This window comes from Mus musculus, chromosome 12, assembly GCF_000001635.26.
Source record: "Mus musculus strain C57BL/6J chromosome 12, GRCm38.p6 C57BL/6J".
Classification (NCBI taxonomy): domain Eukaryota; kingdom Metazoa; phylum Chordata; class Mammalia; order Rodentia; family Muridae; genus Mus; species Mus musculus.
Window position 1 is genome coordinate 4,621,756 of NC_000078.6, and position 18,500 is coordinate 4,640,255.

The 18,500-nt window shown below is 38.2% G+C and overlaps 1 protein-coding gene across 9 annotated transcripts in view; it reads left to right on the forward strand.

The window, feature by feature from the left end:
• Positions 1-18,500, forward strand: part of Itsn2 (intersectin 2) — a 121,310-nt gene that overhangs the window by 29,113 nt on the left and 73,697 nt on the right. For all 9 annotated transcript variants that reach the window (XM_006515024.4, XM_006515026.4, XM_006515027.4 and 6 more), the window contains 14 exons: positions 3,136-3,228; positions 4,775-4,838; positions 6,078-6,241; positions 7,790-7,996; positions 8,113-8,209; positions 8,882-9,021; positions 10,619-10,682; positions 11,181-11,318; positions 11,722-11,807; positions 12,780-13,042; positions 13,826-13,975; positions 14,792-14,932; positions 15,984-16,071; positions 17,900-18,039. In XM_006515024.4, the coding sequence (XP_006515087.1) occupies positions 3,136-3,228; positions 4,775-4,838; positions 6,078-6,241; positions 7,790-7,996; positions 8,113-8,209; positions 8,882-9,021; positions 10,619-10,682; positions 11,181-11,318; positions 11,722-11,807; positions 12,780-13,042; positions 13,826-13,975; positions 14,792-14,932; positions 15,984-16,071; positions 17,900-18,039 (1,835 nt within the window). The remainder of the gene's footprint in view (positions 1-3,135; positions 3,229-4,774; positions 4,839-6,077; positions 6,242-7,789; positions 7,997-8,112; positions 8,210-8,881; positions 9,022-10,618; positions 10,683-11,180; positions 11,319-11,721; positions 11,808-12,779; positions 13,043-13,825; positions 13,976-14,791; positions 14,933-15,983; positions 16,072-17,899; positions 18,040-18,500) is intronic.

Sequence of the window (18,500 nt, forward strand, 5' to 3'; positions counted from 1 at the left end):
AGGAGAGGCCCTTGGTCTTGCGAAGATTATATGCCCTAGTATAGGGGAATGCCAGGGCCAGGAAGTGGGAGTGGGTGGGTTGGGGAGCAGGGTGTGGGGAGTGTATTGGGAACTTTCAGGATAGCATTTGAAAAGCAAATGAAGAAAATATCTAATAAAAAATTTTGAAAAAATAGAAAGAATTGTATCAAGTATTTAAAAATTGGCTTTGAATCACATTTATTTCTGATTTTTTTTATTTTGAATTTATCTCATTGCCAGAAAATTCTTGGTGTATTAGTTAAATTTTAAAGGGTTTTTTTTTTCTAAAGTTATTTGAACATGATTTAAGTTACTTTGTGTCCTAACTTATTGAGCATTTCTATTTACACATAATGTTAATAATAATAAAAGTGGCTGTTGCTTGTGATTTTCTAGGTGCTGGAGTCTTAAATATTAAGACTGTGAACACCTTTAAAAGGGGTTCATGGATTCATTTTTGTTTCCCTTGCATGTTTATTGAATGAGTGAATATGCAGTAGTCACGATCACTACTTGGAGTCATAAAGAATTAAACAAATATTAACAGGCTTGTTGAGTTTGCTACTCTCAAGACAAGTACCCAAGAAGAGTTGAAAAGATAATGTATATAAAAGAACACTATAACCAGGCATGATGGTGCACACCTTTCATCTCAGGCAGAGACACGTGGATCTCTGCTGAGTTTGATGCTGTGTGGTTTATATAGGAAGTTCCAGGCCAACCAGGGCTACACAGTGAAACCATTTTTTTGTCCATTTTTAATTATTTTTTCAGGTTACCATACAAAGTAGTGATGTTTTTAAAAATGGAATTTTCATACATTTATTTCATTACCCTTTGTTTTGTCGTTCTCAAGCCATTATTTTATTGTAGGTATATTGTTTATTCTATATGGTCTTTGAGGAACCCTTTGAGTTAGGTGGCATTCCCAGGCTACAGAGTTAGTGCCTACAGTGCAGAGAGCTTGAACATCTTTTACATGTATGCTGAGATGATATAGTTTAGGGAGTTCAGGCTACCCCAGTTCTAACCTCATTTCCCATGTGGTCAAAGTTTTGTTTTGTTTTTCTTCATGCCAGGGACCCAACCCATGACTTTGTGCTTGTTAAGCCACACACTACCACTGAGTTAATCCTCAACTGCCCAAGTTCTAATCTCAGCTCTGCTACTTACTGTATTATCTTAAGCCAGTTACTTTTCCACCACTGCTTTTAGTTCCTTCGCCATAGTAGTCTCCTGGTTTATTGCGTGGCCCTGGGGTTAAGGAGGCAGCACATAAGTACCTGACATCATTGGGCTCACAGCTGTTTTCATCCCTGTTGTCATTTTCATCTTTTTAATCAACATTTTCCCAAAGTCATACATAGTAAATAAGTTCCAATACACATGACTGTCCTGCTCAGCACAGGACTTCTTACAGATTTTTATGGAATTTTCAAATGAATACATGATTATATGTTATTCTTAGCCATTCCTCCCCACACACTGGTCGTTCCACTATGTACCTGGTTTATTTCTATAATCTTAGTAGGTGAAAGATGATGGCTAATGTTATTTTATTGTAGGTATATTCTTCATTGCATGGATAATATGCTCAGTCTTGCGATAATAAGCTGATAAGACAAGGAAAGTTTTATTGCACATGTGTTTATATCAGAAGTGTATAGTTTAGCTATTTTTAGATCTTTAGTTTATCAACATATCTGTTTATTTTTAACTTTAACTTTTAAAACTTTTTATAGTTTTTTTTTAATTCACTCACTTGGGCTAAGGAAAAGTGTTTTATCAAATTAGTTTTAACATCTGAAATTTGAGTAGGCCTTTTCAGTGATAAATTTTTTTGAAAATTACTTTCTAATACCGATTTTTTTACTCAGTGTGGACAGCAGATATATATGAGTTTATATGTGTAAATACCTATGGTTCCTTGTTGAGAGATGTTGAGTAAACCAAAAGTGTAGGCAGAAGTGAGGTATAGATGATTACTACCCAAGTGATTGATAAAGCGTCCCAAGGGTTCCTTCAGAAAGCTGCTCCTGATTCAGTGTGAAAGACAGGTCGCACCCCTGACCTGGGTAGTAAGGCACTCTTTATTGTCCCCTTGTTCCTTCTTTTATTGATTCAGACATCTATTCAGAAATCATTTTTAAATGTTTGCTCTTTCCTGGGTACTCAACTGGTTCCTGGAAAAGAAAGGTCTCAAAATCTGGTAGTGCAGAGGGACATGAGACAGCACCTTCTTAAGTGCTCTGCAGAAGTGTGACCTGTGTCTTGAGAATCTAGAAGAGGAAGCAATTACTGTCATTTAGATCCCAGGGTCCTCTGGATGGAAGTGACATCTGCCCTGACCTTGAGAGATAAAGCTTGAAAGGAAGGGTCAGGGTTAAGCTTGGTGGTAGACATCTTACCTAGTGCAGAGAGGCCTTATCAATCCCCTGTGGTGAAGGAAAAAGAAAAATGCCCCTTTGCAGCAAATTCAGACTAGTTATTCCCTGCTACTTTCTGTACTTAAATTGGTACCTTAGCTGGTAGTAAGCCTCTTTGTTTGGTTTACCAAGAGAGGCTTTGGTTTACTTAGAGCATCTTGCATATCCCAGCCTCTCAAACCACATCCTTTTTGTGTGAGATAAATGCTCTTCTACCACCTTGGCACATGGCAAGATGCCAAAGCTTCCAGCCTCTGCTTAGGTCTTAATCTTTCTTGCTATTTCACGTCACTTCTGATGTTTTGAACTTAGGATTCCACATCTTTTGCCATGGTTCTGCTGGGGTCCTTCACAGTTAACACAGTAGATGGTGGTCCTTTCTAGGTATTTCTTTGAGAATGAGAATGATACTGTAAACTTTTTATTGCCACTATTTACCTCATCCTTGTGAGTGGTGTACAGTGATTATTCAATAGATGTTAACTGAGTAGATGACTGGAAAGCCTTAGGGTTGCTGTATGTAGTTGATAGAATTCTACTTTATGTCCTTCAAACATTAAATAGTCTCATCAAATGAATGTTTACGATTCATGTTTACAAGTTAAAATTTTGTGTTCTTGTGAATGACATAGTTTTGAGCAGGCTCATGTACCTCCTATAATATCTTGGCCTTTCATATATGTTTTAGGAGGGCCAAATATGTGGGCTATTACATCTGAAGAACGTACTAAGCATGATAAACAGTTTGATAACCTCAAACCTTCAGGAGGTTACATAACAGGTTTGTATTTAATCTTTGTTATATTATTTATTATAAATATGTACCTGTTTATATATCTTAGAGTTAAGTTTAATAACTGCTATCAAAATTGTATTAAGTAATAAAATTCATATCTACCAAAACTCTAGAATTTAAAGATACTTTATTTTTCCCACAACTGTCTTAATTTGTTGATTCATTTTGGCATATGGGAGTTTTTTTCTTAAATTCTAAGTGGTGGTCCAGAATCCATTTTATTACATATTAATACTATTTCAAGAAGTTTTTTTATTTATATCTTATACCAGATATTTTTCCCAGAGTTTCCCCCTCAAAAAAAAACTTTAAAAATTTTTTATTTATTTAGGATTTGCTTGTTGTTGTTTTGAGAGAGGGTCTTGCTGTATAGCTCAGACTGGCCTCTAACCTGTTACATCCTCCTACCTTAGCTTCTTCTGACTGCTTAGATTACAGGGATGTGGCATCCCAAAGTCTGTTTCCATAATGCTAGCTCCCCTTTGAGAGATAGCATTAATTAAGTATTAATTATTGGTGTTAACAACTTGTCTTGTAGAAAGACCACTAGAATAAAAGAAGTGATCCGTTTGAGTTATCTTTCTTTTCTTTTTCAAGAAATGAAACTTTCCATTTTCGTTCCACTGCATCTTAATGCTTTTATGTATAACAGTTGTCACAGAAATGACACCTATACCATTTTTTGGCTTTGTAGTATGCGTTACTGTGTTTCACCTTCACAGTACCTCTGTGAGGCAGATACTGTGTTCATCTGTATTCACAGGGTAAAGCCTAGTCCAAGAAATGATGTGGATTTGCCTAAGGCTATCATGATGACTACTGATACCTTTCAGGCCTTCTTCAGAATCCATCCCCGTATTTATTATAGTCCGATGTCATTTGTATTCCTGCTGTACCATCCCTGCTGTCAGAGTTTGACTTGTTTCCTGACGAGCTAATAATAGTTATCCATGGCTACTAGAAGATCTGAGATTCCTGAGTCAGGACCTTACCACTAGTAGTGCCCATGTTTCTGTTGGTTTCCTTTGTTCCCTGATTCTCAGCAGGATGATAACAGTGTCAGAAAGATACGTGTTACAGGAGAACCCGAGCTCGGGAACGCCATCATTCTGTAGCAAAGTCGTTCCTTGTTCCAGTGGGAGACATTATTACTTCAGTCTTCAAGAGTTTTCATTTATAAGTCAAATTCTGAAAACCCAAGCAGAGGAATTGGGTTTTGTTCTTGGTGTGTTCAGCAAGTATACATACACGTATCGGGAAACTCGTGAGCGATGTTTCCCTAGCCCTTGGTAGTTATAATTATAGAACTTGTTTAGGGTGAAGAATCAAAGATGAGTAGCACACTCTTTCTTCACTGATTAATAGAATGTTTGTGGTGACATATTTCTCTAGACTGTAAACACCTTCATGTGTACACTTATAACTTTGCTGGAGTTAAGTCAGCACCATGTGCCAGCTGTTAGGATTTGTAGGCATTGGAATAATTCTGCTTACTAATGCACCCTTTGGCTCTTGTGCTTATTCCTTTTAGGTGATCAAGCCCGTACTTTTTTCCTACAGTCAGGTCTGCCGGCCCCGGTTTTAGCTGAAATATGGTAAAACACTTTCTTTTGTAAATGCATTTAGATTTCTAATCGGCTATTGTTGTTTTTTAAATAGTATGGTGTTGACATCCAGTTATTTCCATTTGTACTCTGCTGTTAAATAAGAATATTTTGTTAGCTTTTTGAGAAATAAATTATACTAAGTAAATGATTGAAAATAATTTGAAGTGCTCTATAGAAAAAAATTCTAATTTAATTTGAATTCAAGACAGAATGTAAGAGTTAACATTGAAAAATATTTCTGTCTAACTTGACAAAAATTTCAAATTCCTTTCTATTATTTTGTTGTAGCTTTATTGGTTTTCATCATTTGTAAACCCCAAAGTGCTATCCCTTTCCTTGCTCTTACTTTAAAAATATTCTAGAGGGGTAGCAGAGATTCTTGTGGCTAGTGGCAGAGGGCCTGGGTTCAGTTCCCAGCACCCACATGGCAGCTAACAACCATCTATAACTCTATTTCCAGGGTATCTTTCACCCTCTTCTGACCTCCGTGGGTACCAGGCACGCACATGTTGTACCTATACATGTAAACAAAACACTCATAAACATAAAGAATTTTAAAAAATCTCTTAAAATGTTCTAGAATATCTGGGGTCATGTTTTTTAAAAATGTATTACAGTAAATAAGATCTTCTACTCCATTCCTTTTCCTTATAGAACATCTGTGTGCTTGACAGAATGCTAGTAGCAAACATATTTTTGATTATTTGAACAAGTGAATAAATTAAATTTAGAAATTATGAGCCTATATAAAATATACACACTATGTAACCTTAGATGTCCTAAAACTCACTGTGTAGACCAGGCTGGCCTCAAGCTTGGAACAATCCTTTTCTCTCTGCCTCCCTGATGGCTGGGATTTGAGAGGTGTGCTATTGTTCCTGGTTTAGGACTACGTTATTCTGGAATGATTGTTTTCTATCTTCACTGCTAGAAATCCTCTCCGAACTATCTAGATTCTGTATAGCCTATGAACATTTTGCTAGATACTATTTCTGGCTAGTATTTCTCACTGTTCAGGTTTTCTGTTATTCATACACACACACACACACACACACACACACACACACCACACACACACACACACACACACACACACACACACAATATTAAGTGACAGTCTACATGTGAATGCTTTGCCATTGTTTTCTTTTTCTCAACCTCAATAGTCATTTATATTTCCTCATTACCACCCCATATACTGATCTACTTACCTCATTCTCCTTTTAGGGCCTTATCAGATCTGAACAAGGATGGGAAGATGGACCAGCAAGAGTTCTCTATAGCTATGAAACTCATCAAGTTAAAGTTGCAGGGCCAACAGCTGCCTGTAGTCCTCCCTCCTATCATGAAACAACCCCCTATGTTCTCTCCACTAATCTCTGCTCGTTTTGGTATGTACTTAGTAATTTAGCTGCCCTATTTGATTGTTAAGATTGATTCCTTGGGGATCAGGAAAGGATTTATTAGCACAAAATGACAATCCCTAGACTTCCAAGTTACTTTTCATGCCTTTAAGAGAAAAGATTATAAATTACTATCATAGCTAAGTGTCCCTGTCTGGTCTTGCCTGAATCTCCTGTCACAGTTACTAGTCGTGAAGTGAATTATCTGCCTCTTCAGTTACAACTGACTCTAAATACAGTTCCTTATCGTCTCTTCTGTCTTTCATGGATGGAGAAGCAGGATGCTAATTACTAGAAGCTACAGAAGGGAGATGATGGTGTTGGGGGTCAAGGACAAATGGTCAGTTGGTACAAAGTTACTGTTAGAGAGGAGAAATAAATTCTAGATTCTGTTGTATGGTAGGGGGACTGTGGTTAACAATTTTGTATTGTATATTCCAAAGAAACTAGGAGAGAAGATTTTAAATGTTTTTAGCACAGAGAAATGATAAATGCTTGGGATGACAGATGTGCTAAACATCCTGGTTTGGTTATCATATATGTATACATGTATCAGAACACTACACTGTAACTCTTAAATAGGTACAGTATTAATATTAAACAATAAAACAAGAAGGTTGAAAATTTAAACACGCCTAGTGGGGTTTAATCTGCATGGTAATTTAAAATCATAGATAAGTAAGATTTTCTTTAATTTAAAGGTTAATTAGCCAGCTAAATTGAGGCCTAAAAATTGTATACTTTGTCCTAATTAATTTATATACTCATCAGATATTACCAATTGATATGTTTTTATATAATTTTGATTGGTCAGTTTCTTATGAATTATATGTGAAAAGCAGTAATTTTGAATGGAACATTCAATAAGATGTCTCTATATTGAGAAATGCATTTGTTTACACCAGATGTTAGGTTTTAAAACACCTTATTCTTCCACTGTTGTACTCAGCTGTAGAAATAAACACCAAATCACCTGGTGGCCATATTCTTATGTTATAGTTAGTGTTCAGCAGTTAAGAAAATAGAAGTTATCACTAATTTTAAAGACTTGTTTTTGAATTTTATAACTTAGAAGAAAAGTGAAATGAGTGGTGCATTTGCCAATAATACATATACGTAAGCAAGTCCACCATATCATCTGCTAATTAGAGCCTGTTTGTTTGAAGAATAAGGATGCATATTAGCCTAGTAACGTAGCAGCTCTGGATCTGTTTTCCTTACTCAGAAAACCATGTAGTCAGGTAAGACATTTTATCTTTGAGACACTATATGTAGTTGACAAAGATTGCTTAGTCTTAGTGGCCATAAGAGAAGGAAAAGAGAAGGTCTGCTTGTAGTTCATACATGAAAGACAATATTCGGGCAATAGCTTACCCCATCACTTCAGATGCAGGGCTGCTTTATGGAATATTTTAAGGATAATTTACCATGGCAATTTTGCAAAATTGAGGGTGCTTTTTATACTGTAGCTTGTTTTTTGAGATGTATTTTATAGTTGAAAGTACCATTGGAAAATGTGTTCTCTTATTTCTTTAGGGATGGGAAGCATGCCCAATCTGTCCATTCATCAGCCATTGCCTCCAGTTGCACCTATAGCAACACCCTTGTCTTCTGCTACTTCAGGGACCAGTATTCCTCCCCTAATGATGCCTGCTCCCCTAGTGCCTTCTGTTAGTACATCCTCATTACCAAATGGAACTGCCAGTCTCATTCAGCCTTTATCCATTCCTTATTCTTCTTCAAGTAAGTGTCTAATAAGTCAAGATGTGAGGAAGAAACTGTGGTTTGTTGTTCACAGAGTTCCTTCTTTGTGGAATTGCCTAGTACCAATCTTTTCCCTTTTATCATTTTCCCTCCAGCATTGCCTCATGCATCATCTTACAGCCTGATGATGGGAGGATTTGGTGGTGCTAGTATCCAGAAGGCCCAGTCTCTGATTGATTTAGGATCTAGTAGGTATGAATACTTATCACAGACAACTCTGTCTGCTTTCAGTGTGGATTTTTATTTAATAAGCCCTGGGCTTATCTAGGTTGTTCTTTGTAATGGACAAGTATAAATATTTAACACAAGCTTTCTTTTGTTGTTGTTGTTATTGTTGGAGGGGTTTCTTTGTATAGCCCAGGCTATCCTAGAACTTGCTCTGTAGACTAGACTGACTTTGCCTCTGCCTCCCCAAGTGCTGGGATTAAAGAAATGCACCACCACATCTGGATAAAGTGGTATTTTTTAATTTTACAGAACACAAAAGTATCACTTATTACCTGCCATAGAAATCATTATAGTTCTTCAAAAACTGTTTACAAAGAGTTACCTTTCACTTAGAAAAGTATTATATTGTAGCTTAAATAACCTTTGGTTTTTGTGACTTTTTTTTTCTTAACAACCCTGAACTATGGTTTGACAAATTAAGAAATATAGACAATGTCATTTAAGTGTACTTGGAAGATAAGAAATGTCATCTATAAATTCCCTGGCCAGTAAAATGCCTGGAATTGTAGGTTCTTAGTAGATGGAATTGTATGTGTCTATTGCCATTATAGTGTATATTGATTCTTAATGTTTTTGTCTTATAAAGTTTAATTGTATTTTATTTAGTAACAAAGTTTTAAATACATTTCCTTATAGCTCAACTTCCTCAACTGCTTCCCTCTCAGGGAACTCACCTAAGACAGGGACCTCAGAGTGGGCAGTTCCTCAGCCTTCAAGATTAAAGTATCGGCAAAAATTTAATAGTCTAGACAAAGGCATGAGCGGATACCTCTCAGGTAACTAACGTATGGTGGTTGTGAAAGAGCATTGGTCCTCTATGTAAACATCTTTTGAAAAATTACTTGAATTTGTACTTTGTGTTTTATCTAAAGTTCTAACATTGAAGGCATTGTATACATAAGAATATTGTAAGTATATAATTATTGAAAGATGGATTCACTTGATTGCTTTCTTCAAATTCTTATGCCAAGTTAAGTGCAAGAGGTATACACCCCACTTTTCAGAAAAGCATCTCTCAGAAAGATTAGACTTAATCTTGTAAGCTTTGAAGTGAATGAAAACCCCAAACCACATGTGTGGTAATGGTAGCAATTAGCCTTGACTCTCCTTGAGAGAAAGCACATTTTCTCTGCTTGCCTTTTTCATGACTCACTAATTTTTTTCTTATAAAGGACAACATTTAATTGGGGCTGGCTTACAGGTTCAGAGATTCAGTCCATTGACATCAAGGAGGGAGCATGGCAGCATCCAGGCAGGCATGGTGCAGGAGAAGCTGAGAGTTCTACATCTCCATCCAAAGGCAGCTCTTGGAAGATTGACTTCCAGGCAGTTAGTATAGGGTCTTAAAGCCCACACCTACAGTGACACACCTACTCAAACAAGACCACAACTCCAAATAGTGCCATTCCTTGGGCCAAGCATATACAAACCATCACATTCTATTCCCTGGCTCCTATAGGCGTGTTCAAACATATGAGTGTTTGGTGGCCATACTTAAACATAGCATAATGCAAAATAAATTTAGTCCAACTCCCAAAGTCCCCACCATGGCTCACTCTTTATGCTTTAACTCACATGTCTATAGGACATTTCAGTTCAGTTTAGAATATTATATAAACTTACAGAGGAGGATAATGTGTTATATGGTCATATACAAGATGTATATTTGTAATAGGCAAGTATGTTGCATCTCCTAACTTTCACATTCCCACAGCATACATAGGGCAAAGTGATTGATGGATAAAGGAAAAGGGGTCAGGAAAGACTTGGAGATTTCTGTCTGGAGTCATGCTGAGGACAGTGATGCAAGTTATAGAGAAGAGAGAGCAATTTGGAGTGAAAATTGGAGAGAGGAACACGATAGACACAGGATTCTTTTCTTTTGAGATGCCCGTGAAACATAGTTTGGTTGGACATAGGAGTATGAATATGGAGGTGCGGTTTGGGCTGCAGGCGCAGGGCATCAGGCTTTAGATGCTTGTTGAAAACAGAGAGAAAGCATGTTCAGGAGTCACAGGAGGAACTGCAGCCTCTATAGATCACGTAGGAAGAGAGAAGTGAAGAGTGTGAGGGAAGGGGTGTTGGGGGGAGGTCACGGCTGGAGAGCCTTTCTTCTCCATGCCTGGCCTGAGACTTGCCCTTGCTCTCAGAGCTGAGTGGAGCTTTCCTGCTGGAGGACCGTGGAGCAACACTCCCTCCTCACTAGCTCTAGGCTCTGCTGTCTGGAGCAGGACTGTGATCACTGCAGAAAGCCCACTACCTGGCCCCTGGTACAAACAATGATGGCAAATGTTCCGAGAAAGCTGCAACATTGTCTGCATGACTTAACAGAGACTAAAGTCGTTTCTTTTTATGCCTTTCTCACTCCATCAGGTTTTCAAGCTAGAAATGCCCTTCTTCAGTCAAATCTCTCTCAAACTCAGCTAGCTACTATTTGGTGAGTGTGCTCATCAGTGACTTCAAACTATACATCGTCTCTTATAAGAAATCTTTGTGGAAGATTGTTTCTGAAAGATCAAACATAAAATCATTGTTTCTGTAAAAATTTGTTACTTGAGAATATTCCATGAAAGTGTTTGAAAGTTACATTAACTAGGGAAGTGTCCATTTTTGAGAGCTTAACCTTGATTTTATAAGCAACAGTGTAGCTTTCTTCTTTATTGACTTACTTTGCAATCCAGAGATTATCTCATTTATTCCAGTGAATTGAACATGAACTATGATAGCCAACCTTCCCAGAATAGGCATTTGCTATGATGAGTCACTCTCTTCTGTTTGTTTTGGGCTATGGAGATTAAGGGTAAAAATTGACTCTTTTTTGGGTATGTGTTTACATTTTCCTAAAATATATTAACCTAGAATTTATCCTCTCATTACTCATAAAAATAAAAGTCAGTAAAAACTCTGACTTTGTGAACGGTCACATTGCCTTTAGGACTCTGGCTGACATCGATGGTGACGGACAGTTGAAAGCTGAAGAATTTATTCTGGCGATGCACCTCACTGACATGGCCAAAGCTGGACAGCCACTACCACTGACGTTGCCTCCCGAGCTTGTCCCTCCATCTTTCAGGTCTGTGTCTGCAGAGCCATGGCCCGCATCACCCCGGTGTTGTTCCTGCCTCACTGGAGCCCATGCATCGGTTTAGAGGAGAGCTACATACTTGCTCTGTCCTTTAGTTAATGAGTCACGATGGGAAGTAGATAACAGAAAGGGTTTTTTCACCATGCTATAAAAGAGGAAAAGTTTAACTGAGAAGATTAAGTAAGGCTTGCCCAGGAACAGCAGTTAGCTGAGTCTGGGTCTCTGGTTAACATCCAAGAGCTTTGTGCTTTGTAACTGAGGGCCATGCTGCAGTGTAAATAGCCTTAATGCTGTACCTTAAATACGAACTTGTTTTAATTGCTGATAATCTGTATTTTTTAGTCTGAAAATTCTCAGACTGTGATGGCTCTTTGTTGTTTGTTCTTCTTAGAGGGGGAAAGCAAGTTGATTCTGTTAATGGAACTCTGCCTTCATATCAGAAAACACAAGAAGAAGAGCCTCAGAAGAAACTGCCAGGTATTAATTTTACACTTTTAATTAATTTATTTTAAAATCAAAATCAGTTGTATTTTCTTTAAATTTTATTTTTGAAATACAAACACATATTTAGAGTATTTATAGATTTAAAAATTAGATGCCACATGAAAATAGGGAATGAATAAGATTTGTGTGCATGTGTGTCTATGTGTGTATTACTGGGGATTGAACCCATAGACCTATGTAACATCACCAGCTCACTGGGATATCTTAACTGATTTATACATTTTAATGAAGAGTAAAACTGAAAATGATGAAGGAAGAGGGAGCATGTATATGTTTGGAAAATTAGCATTTCTTCCACACTAGGGAGAGGCAGATCAAGCTTTGTAATGAAATCTTTAGCTTGAAAAAAGTTTTAAATATTCACTTAAAGAATGCACACATGATTATTTTATTTAGAAGTTAGTGCAAAGACTAGGGTTATAGCTCAACAGTAGAATGTTTAGCCAGTACTAAGTTTGCTCTCCAGCACTGCAAACCAAACCAAACCAAACCAAACCCCACCTTCTTCAGAGCTAATGACATGTAACAGATGGCACACAACCTCTGAGAAAAGTAAGTCAGGGTTTGTATTGGCTTGGATAGTCAGTGTTTGAATAGAATCAAATGTAGAAAATTGCAGGGTTTTAAGTGAATACTTTTACTTTCCTATTTACATTTGAGTATAGAAGTATCCGCAGGGGAAATAGCCAGAGAGCAAGAGCAGAAGCCGTCGCAAGTGACTACTAAGCAGAGTGTATTGAACTAGATGAGAGGCTCTGTAGGCTTGAGAGAAAGCATAGTCTCTCTCTCTCTCTCTCTCTCCCTCCCTCTCTCCCTCTCTCTCCTTCTCTCCCTCTCTCCCTCTCCTCCTCTCTCTCTCTCCTCCCTCCCTCCCTCCCTCCCTCCCTCCCTCCCTCCCTCCCTCCCTCCCTCCCTCCCTCCCTCCCTCCTTTTGTCTCCTTTTAGTTACTTTTGAGGACAAACGGAAAGCCAACTATGAACGAGGAAACATGGAGCTGGAGAAGCGACGCCAAGTGTTGATGGAGCAGCAGCAGAGGGAGGCTGAACGCAAAGCCCAGAAAGAGAAGGAAGAGTGGGAGCGGAAACAGAGAGAACTGCAAGAGCAAGAATGGAAGAAGCAGCTGGAGTTGGAGAAACGCTTGGAGAAACAGAGAGAGCTGGAGAGACAGCGGGAGGAAGAGAGGAGAAAGGAGATAGAAAGACGAGAGGTAAGTTTCTAAATGAGTACACGGTGTTTAATAAGAATATGCGGACTTGTTGCTGTGCTTTTCCATCTGAATCATGTCACTATTCTTTATCCCAAACAGAACTGCCTCTCCTTTCTCTTGATGGGGGAAAGAGGATCTCTGTGTGTAAGATCAGTAAGGGCTTCATGGCAGAGTTGTGGAAACCTGTATCATATGCAAGTGAGGCCCAGTCAGAGGAGGACTGATCGCACAGCTGAGCTAAGTGAGGAGCTACAGTTAATTGGACATCGGAAGTCAGGCAGACGAGGTCACGGGCAGAAGGCAAGCTTAGAATTCAGAGTCAAAGTGTGAAGAATTGAAGGCCCAGACTCGAAGTTTAGGGAGGTGAAGACACAAAGGTGAATCAAGAAGTCAGCCTAGAATTATACACGGTTCCAAGAAACACTGTGTTTTTAAGGGCCAAGAATGGAACACAGTAAATTGCATTTTTCTGAAAAGTTGTAAATGAAATTGTCTCTCCTGATTCCAGAATGAAGGTATAATTATTCCTTCTGCCTTTTATACCTGTGAGGCCTTGCTTTGACTCTTTTAACAGAAGAGTGACTACAGCAGAAAGATGGCTCTGTGAAGCAACGGCCAAGTGATGGCTGAAAACCGCCTCTGTGGCTCCTCAGCCCCGTTGGGAACTCTCCACCTACCCTTAGGCACTGCGGCCACTCGCTCCTAAGTGCTGTCATCCCACAAGCTGTTGAATAATGTACAATTTTGTAAATTTAAACATTAACAGGAATTTGTTATCTTTAGGCAGCAAAACAGGAGCTTGAGAGACAACGCCGTTTAGAATGGGAAAGACTCCGTCGGCAGGAGCTGCTCAGTCAGAAGACCAGGGAACAAGAAGACATTGTCAGGCTGAGCTCCAGAAAGAAAAGTCTCCACCTGGAACTGGAAGCAGTGGTAAGCTAGAGCTCTGTGAACTTTATCTGCCGATGCCGCATTTCCTGTGCAGGCCGTGCTTGAGTCAAACAAGCAACCAAACAACCAAGCCGCTCACCTAAATGATCTCTTGCCGTTTCTTTCAGCTTGAAACACCAATTTTAAACTAATATTAGTCACTCTGCTTAACTGATTCTAACACATCAAATGTTAGAGGGTCAAATTCTTTGAGGTCAAATGAGAAGATAAACAAGCTAGACTCTCTTAAGCCTAGCCTTACTTGAATGGCAGGATTCTGCCTGGTGGATGCTTACCTAGGTACTAGAACCAAACTTAGATCTTGTGTAGTGAAAGCCTAATTTTTTTGTTGTTGTTGTCTTGAATTGCATTGAAATTATTTTTATAGATAAAGCATCATAATAACTTTAGTCAGAAAGATGCCGTTTTATGGCTTTAAATTAATTTGTACATGCCATGATTATTAACCACGTCGCAGTGCTACACCAGAGGTCTAAAACCTTTAGCTTCCGTGTACTATAGGGGCGTCTCAGAGCCATCATTTTGATGCTATATTTTTTTCTTAAAAATGGGAGAAGGTAGACTGGTTGGGCAGCTCCGCAGGTGAATGCCATACCTGGCAAGCTGAGGTTAGTCTTGAAGACCCATGGTGCACGGGAAAACTGACTCCCGCAAGCTCTTCTTTGACCTTCTTCTCAGACTGACTTTGAATTATAAATGTAAAGTGAAACTTAACTAAATAAAAATACTTTTTTTTCTGAGGGGACCCTGTCTTGTTAGCACTTATTTATTGTATATATGCATTTAATCTTCTGATAGAATGGAAAACATCAGCAGATCTCAGGCAGACTACAAGATGTCCAAATCAGAAAGCAAACACAAAAGACTGAGCTAGAAGTTTTGGATAAACAGTGTGACCTGGAAATTATGGAAATCAAACAACTTCAACAAGAGCTTAAGGTAGGTCTTTTGCTGCTGTCAGTCATCCACTCAGTTCTTCCTACAGACTCTGTGCCCCTGAGGCACCTATGATACAAAAGATTAGAAAGTCCACAGGCCTCTTAAACCTGAGCTGGGTTCTGCATAAACATGCACCACGTTGAACTTTAATGAAAATATCTTTACACACTGTTTTTGTCCATTGCACATGAAGGCACTAATACTGCCTGACAGGTTGACTACCACAGAAGCGCTGTCTCTTCCATGTGCCCTCACATGCCAAGTGGGCAGGGCAGGAAGGAATCCCCATAGTGAGGGAAAGTCCTCAGGGCTTAATCACTTCCTGTACCCTACCCAAACCTACAGTGCTGGAGTCATGTATCAGTGTGGAATTGTGGCGGGACACATGGATTCTTACCATAGCTTATATTGCAATAAAGCCTTTGCTATTAATTTTAGGAAAGTTTGATTAGAAGTTACTCTTCTTGGCGCTGTAGTGAGAGAACATCAAGTGTCCCTCTCAGAGGCCTGGCACTTATTTACTTGTAGAGTCTGGTTCAGTTATTGCTGTTTTAAAGACAGCATCTTAGAAGTATTGTCCACCTGGAGAGCTGCCCCACATAACTTCTCTCTCCACGAAGATGGACATCAGTTTTCCTCTTGTCCCAGCAAAGGTATTTCTTACATGGTTTGAAATGCTTCCCTATTTCTCCCTAAGAGCTGAGTCCCTCTTTGATGTATACATATTCATTATGGAGTGCTGTGGCCTGTTTACACATGCTGTCTAGTACATAGACACACTTCTCATTCCTTGCCAACTGTCAGCCAAAGTGCAGAAAGTTTCTGTCTCTAGACCCTCATTATGAAGGCATTTTTAATTATCTTTAAATTTCAGCCAGGCATTCCTAAGTATTTGATTAAATATTTTCTTTTTATATCCTATATAATTCTATACTGCAACCATGTAGTGTTTCTATTCTATGTAAAAAAGATTAAATCATGTTTTAAAGTTTTCAAAAAATTCTTGGAAATTATATTGGTTTTAATCAGATTCTAACTTTCTTTTGAAAAGGAATATCAAAATAAGCTTATCTATCTGGTCCCTGAGAAGCAGCTATTAAACGAAAGAATTAAAAACATGCAGCTCAGTAACACACCTGGTAAGACGCTACAGTTGGTTTTATTTCTTTTCTAAATCATTTTTAATATACTATTATTTTTAAAATGGCATTATTGTATTAAAATAATATTTTTCCCATAAGTTAACAATTTTAAAATAATGTGAAAAATCTCACATTAACAATCAGTGGGAAGCGTGACCTCATGTGTGAAGACTGTAGGAAAAGTGGGACAGCCACATGCAGAAGAGGGAAGCTAGCCCTGCCTTACCCCAGACCTGAAAACCAGCTGAAAGCGAATTCAAGACCGAAGCTTGGGTGTAGTAATGCTTGTCGTAACACTTGGTAGACTGAGGCAAGAGGACTGTTAGGAATCTGAGGTCAATCTGGGCTGTTTAGCAAATACCTGGTCAGCCTAGGCTAAAGTGTAAGACCCTTTCTCAAACCCAGCAACAGCAAAGATAGATTCAAACCTAAATGTAAGGTATAAGTTTTAAAACTCTCCCAAAAGAGAACAGACAAAAGTACCATGACATCTTTTGCAAGCATTTTAATAAAATATGTTTATGAATTCTTTGAGGATTTCATACACTGTATTTGGTTCATATTTACCCCCACTCCTCCCTCTAACTCCTCTAAGATCCACCCCTACCATACCATCTCACCTTCAACTCATGTCCTCTTGTTGGGTTTAGCAGGTTTTTAAAAATGTATTTTATGTGTTTGTCTGTATATATGTCTGGGCACTATACTTAAAGAACAATTAGATGCTCTTGAAAAAGAAACTGCATCTAAGCTCTCAGAAATGGATTCATTTAACAATCAACTGAAGGTGCCTGAGGTGGCCAGAAGAGGGCATTGAATCTGCTACAATTAGGGTTACATACAGCTCTGAGCCACCATGGGGATGCTAGGAATTAAACCTCAGTTGTCTTAACCAATCAGCCATCTCTTCAGCCCGATTAACAGTTTTTAAAACTCACAAAACATATAAAAATAGAAACAGTAAGTTGCCATAGAAATCAGACAAGAAATATGAAACAAATCATTTTATATCAAACCAAAAGGTTTCTGTACTACCAAGATGAAAGGTGACCCACAGATTGAGAGAAAAACTGTGTCAGCCATATATCCGTTAGAGGTTTGATAGCCAAAAATATATAAGGAATATACCCCCACCCCAAATCTGCAGAATAAACAGAAGGTTACAGGAGGACTTTACTTTTTCCACCATATGTTTAATTTTATTCAAATTCTATACTTGATTTTTATACCCTAAAAATACAAAATTTTAGGTTATGAATTTAGATAGAAATTTTACTATTTCATTTTAATAGAAAATAATAGAAAATACTCTTTTTATACCTAGTTTCTCTATCCTCTATCCTGTATATGTTTTTTAAAAATCATGTACAGTGAAACCCTCTCTCTTTACCTCATAAAATGTGTCATTAAATAACCCTGTTATTAATGCTTATTGGGTCCCTGCTATGAGTAGTTCTCTGTTCTTAGATCATTGTCAGTATGCAGGAAGGTACCTGAGGAGCACATGCTGTTAGCTGAGCGCTTACCCACGATAGGCCGTGGCTTCAGAGTCACCTCACGTAATGAGGTAGATGGTAGCATGCTCCTTGTGTTTGCTCAAACACCTTTTCTGCTTTGGAGTTTTTCAAGACCTGATCTTTCAGTACAGAACTAATCTTTGTATCCATTTCCTTTGAGAATCTTTACAAGGTATTATTTGGAAATAAAAAGGATTGTCTCTGTATTATATACCTTCTGTATCTCTTTAGTTACATCATTTTGACCAGACAGGAAATGACATGAGTATTTGCCAAATGTGACCTGACTTGATATTTTTGTACTTCAGATTCAGGGATCAGTTTACTTCATAAAAAGTCATCAGAAAAGGAAGAATTATGCCAAAGACTTAAAGAACAATTAGATGCTCTTGAAAAAGAAACTGCATCTAAGCTCTCAGAAATGGATTCATTTAACAATCAGCTGAAGGTATTTCTCTCCTTTTATCTTCATGCTTTATAGCTGCTGCTTGCTAAAAAAAAAAAAGCTACTGTTAACATAATGTTACATGTTACATTTTCATTATTGCTTATACCATGCCAACTACTAGAATCATAGTACTATTTTTGATGTTCTCTGAAGTTTAGTAACTATTTTGTCATGAGCCGAGATATTTTCCCTAGCATTTCCAGGGTTTGATGACTATATGAATCTTTTTATTGGCATCTGTGCATCTCAAAAGCAGCTTCATTGCCAGCCCTTCAGAAGTAATGTCAGCAACACCCTAAGGTACAAACAGACTGGCATGGTGGTGCACACTGTAAATCCTAGAAGTTGGGAGGCTGACACAAAAGGATCAGAATTCAAGGCCATTCCTCAGCAACCTACAGAGTTTAAGACCGGCCTGGGCCACTTGAGAGCTATCTCAGAGTGGGAAGGAGGGATGAGCA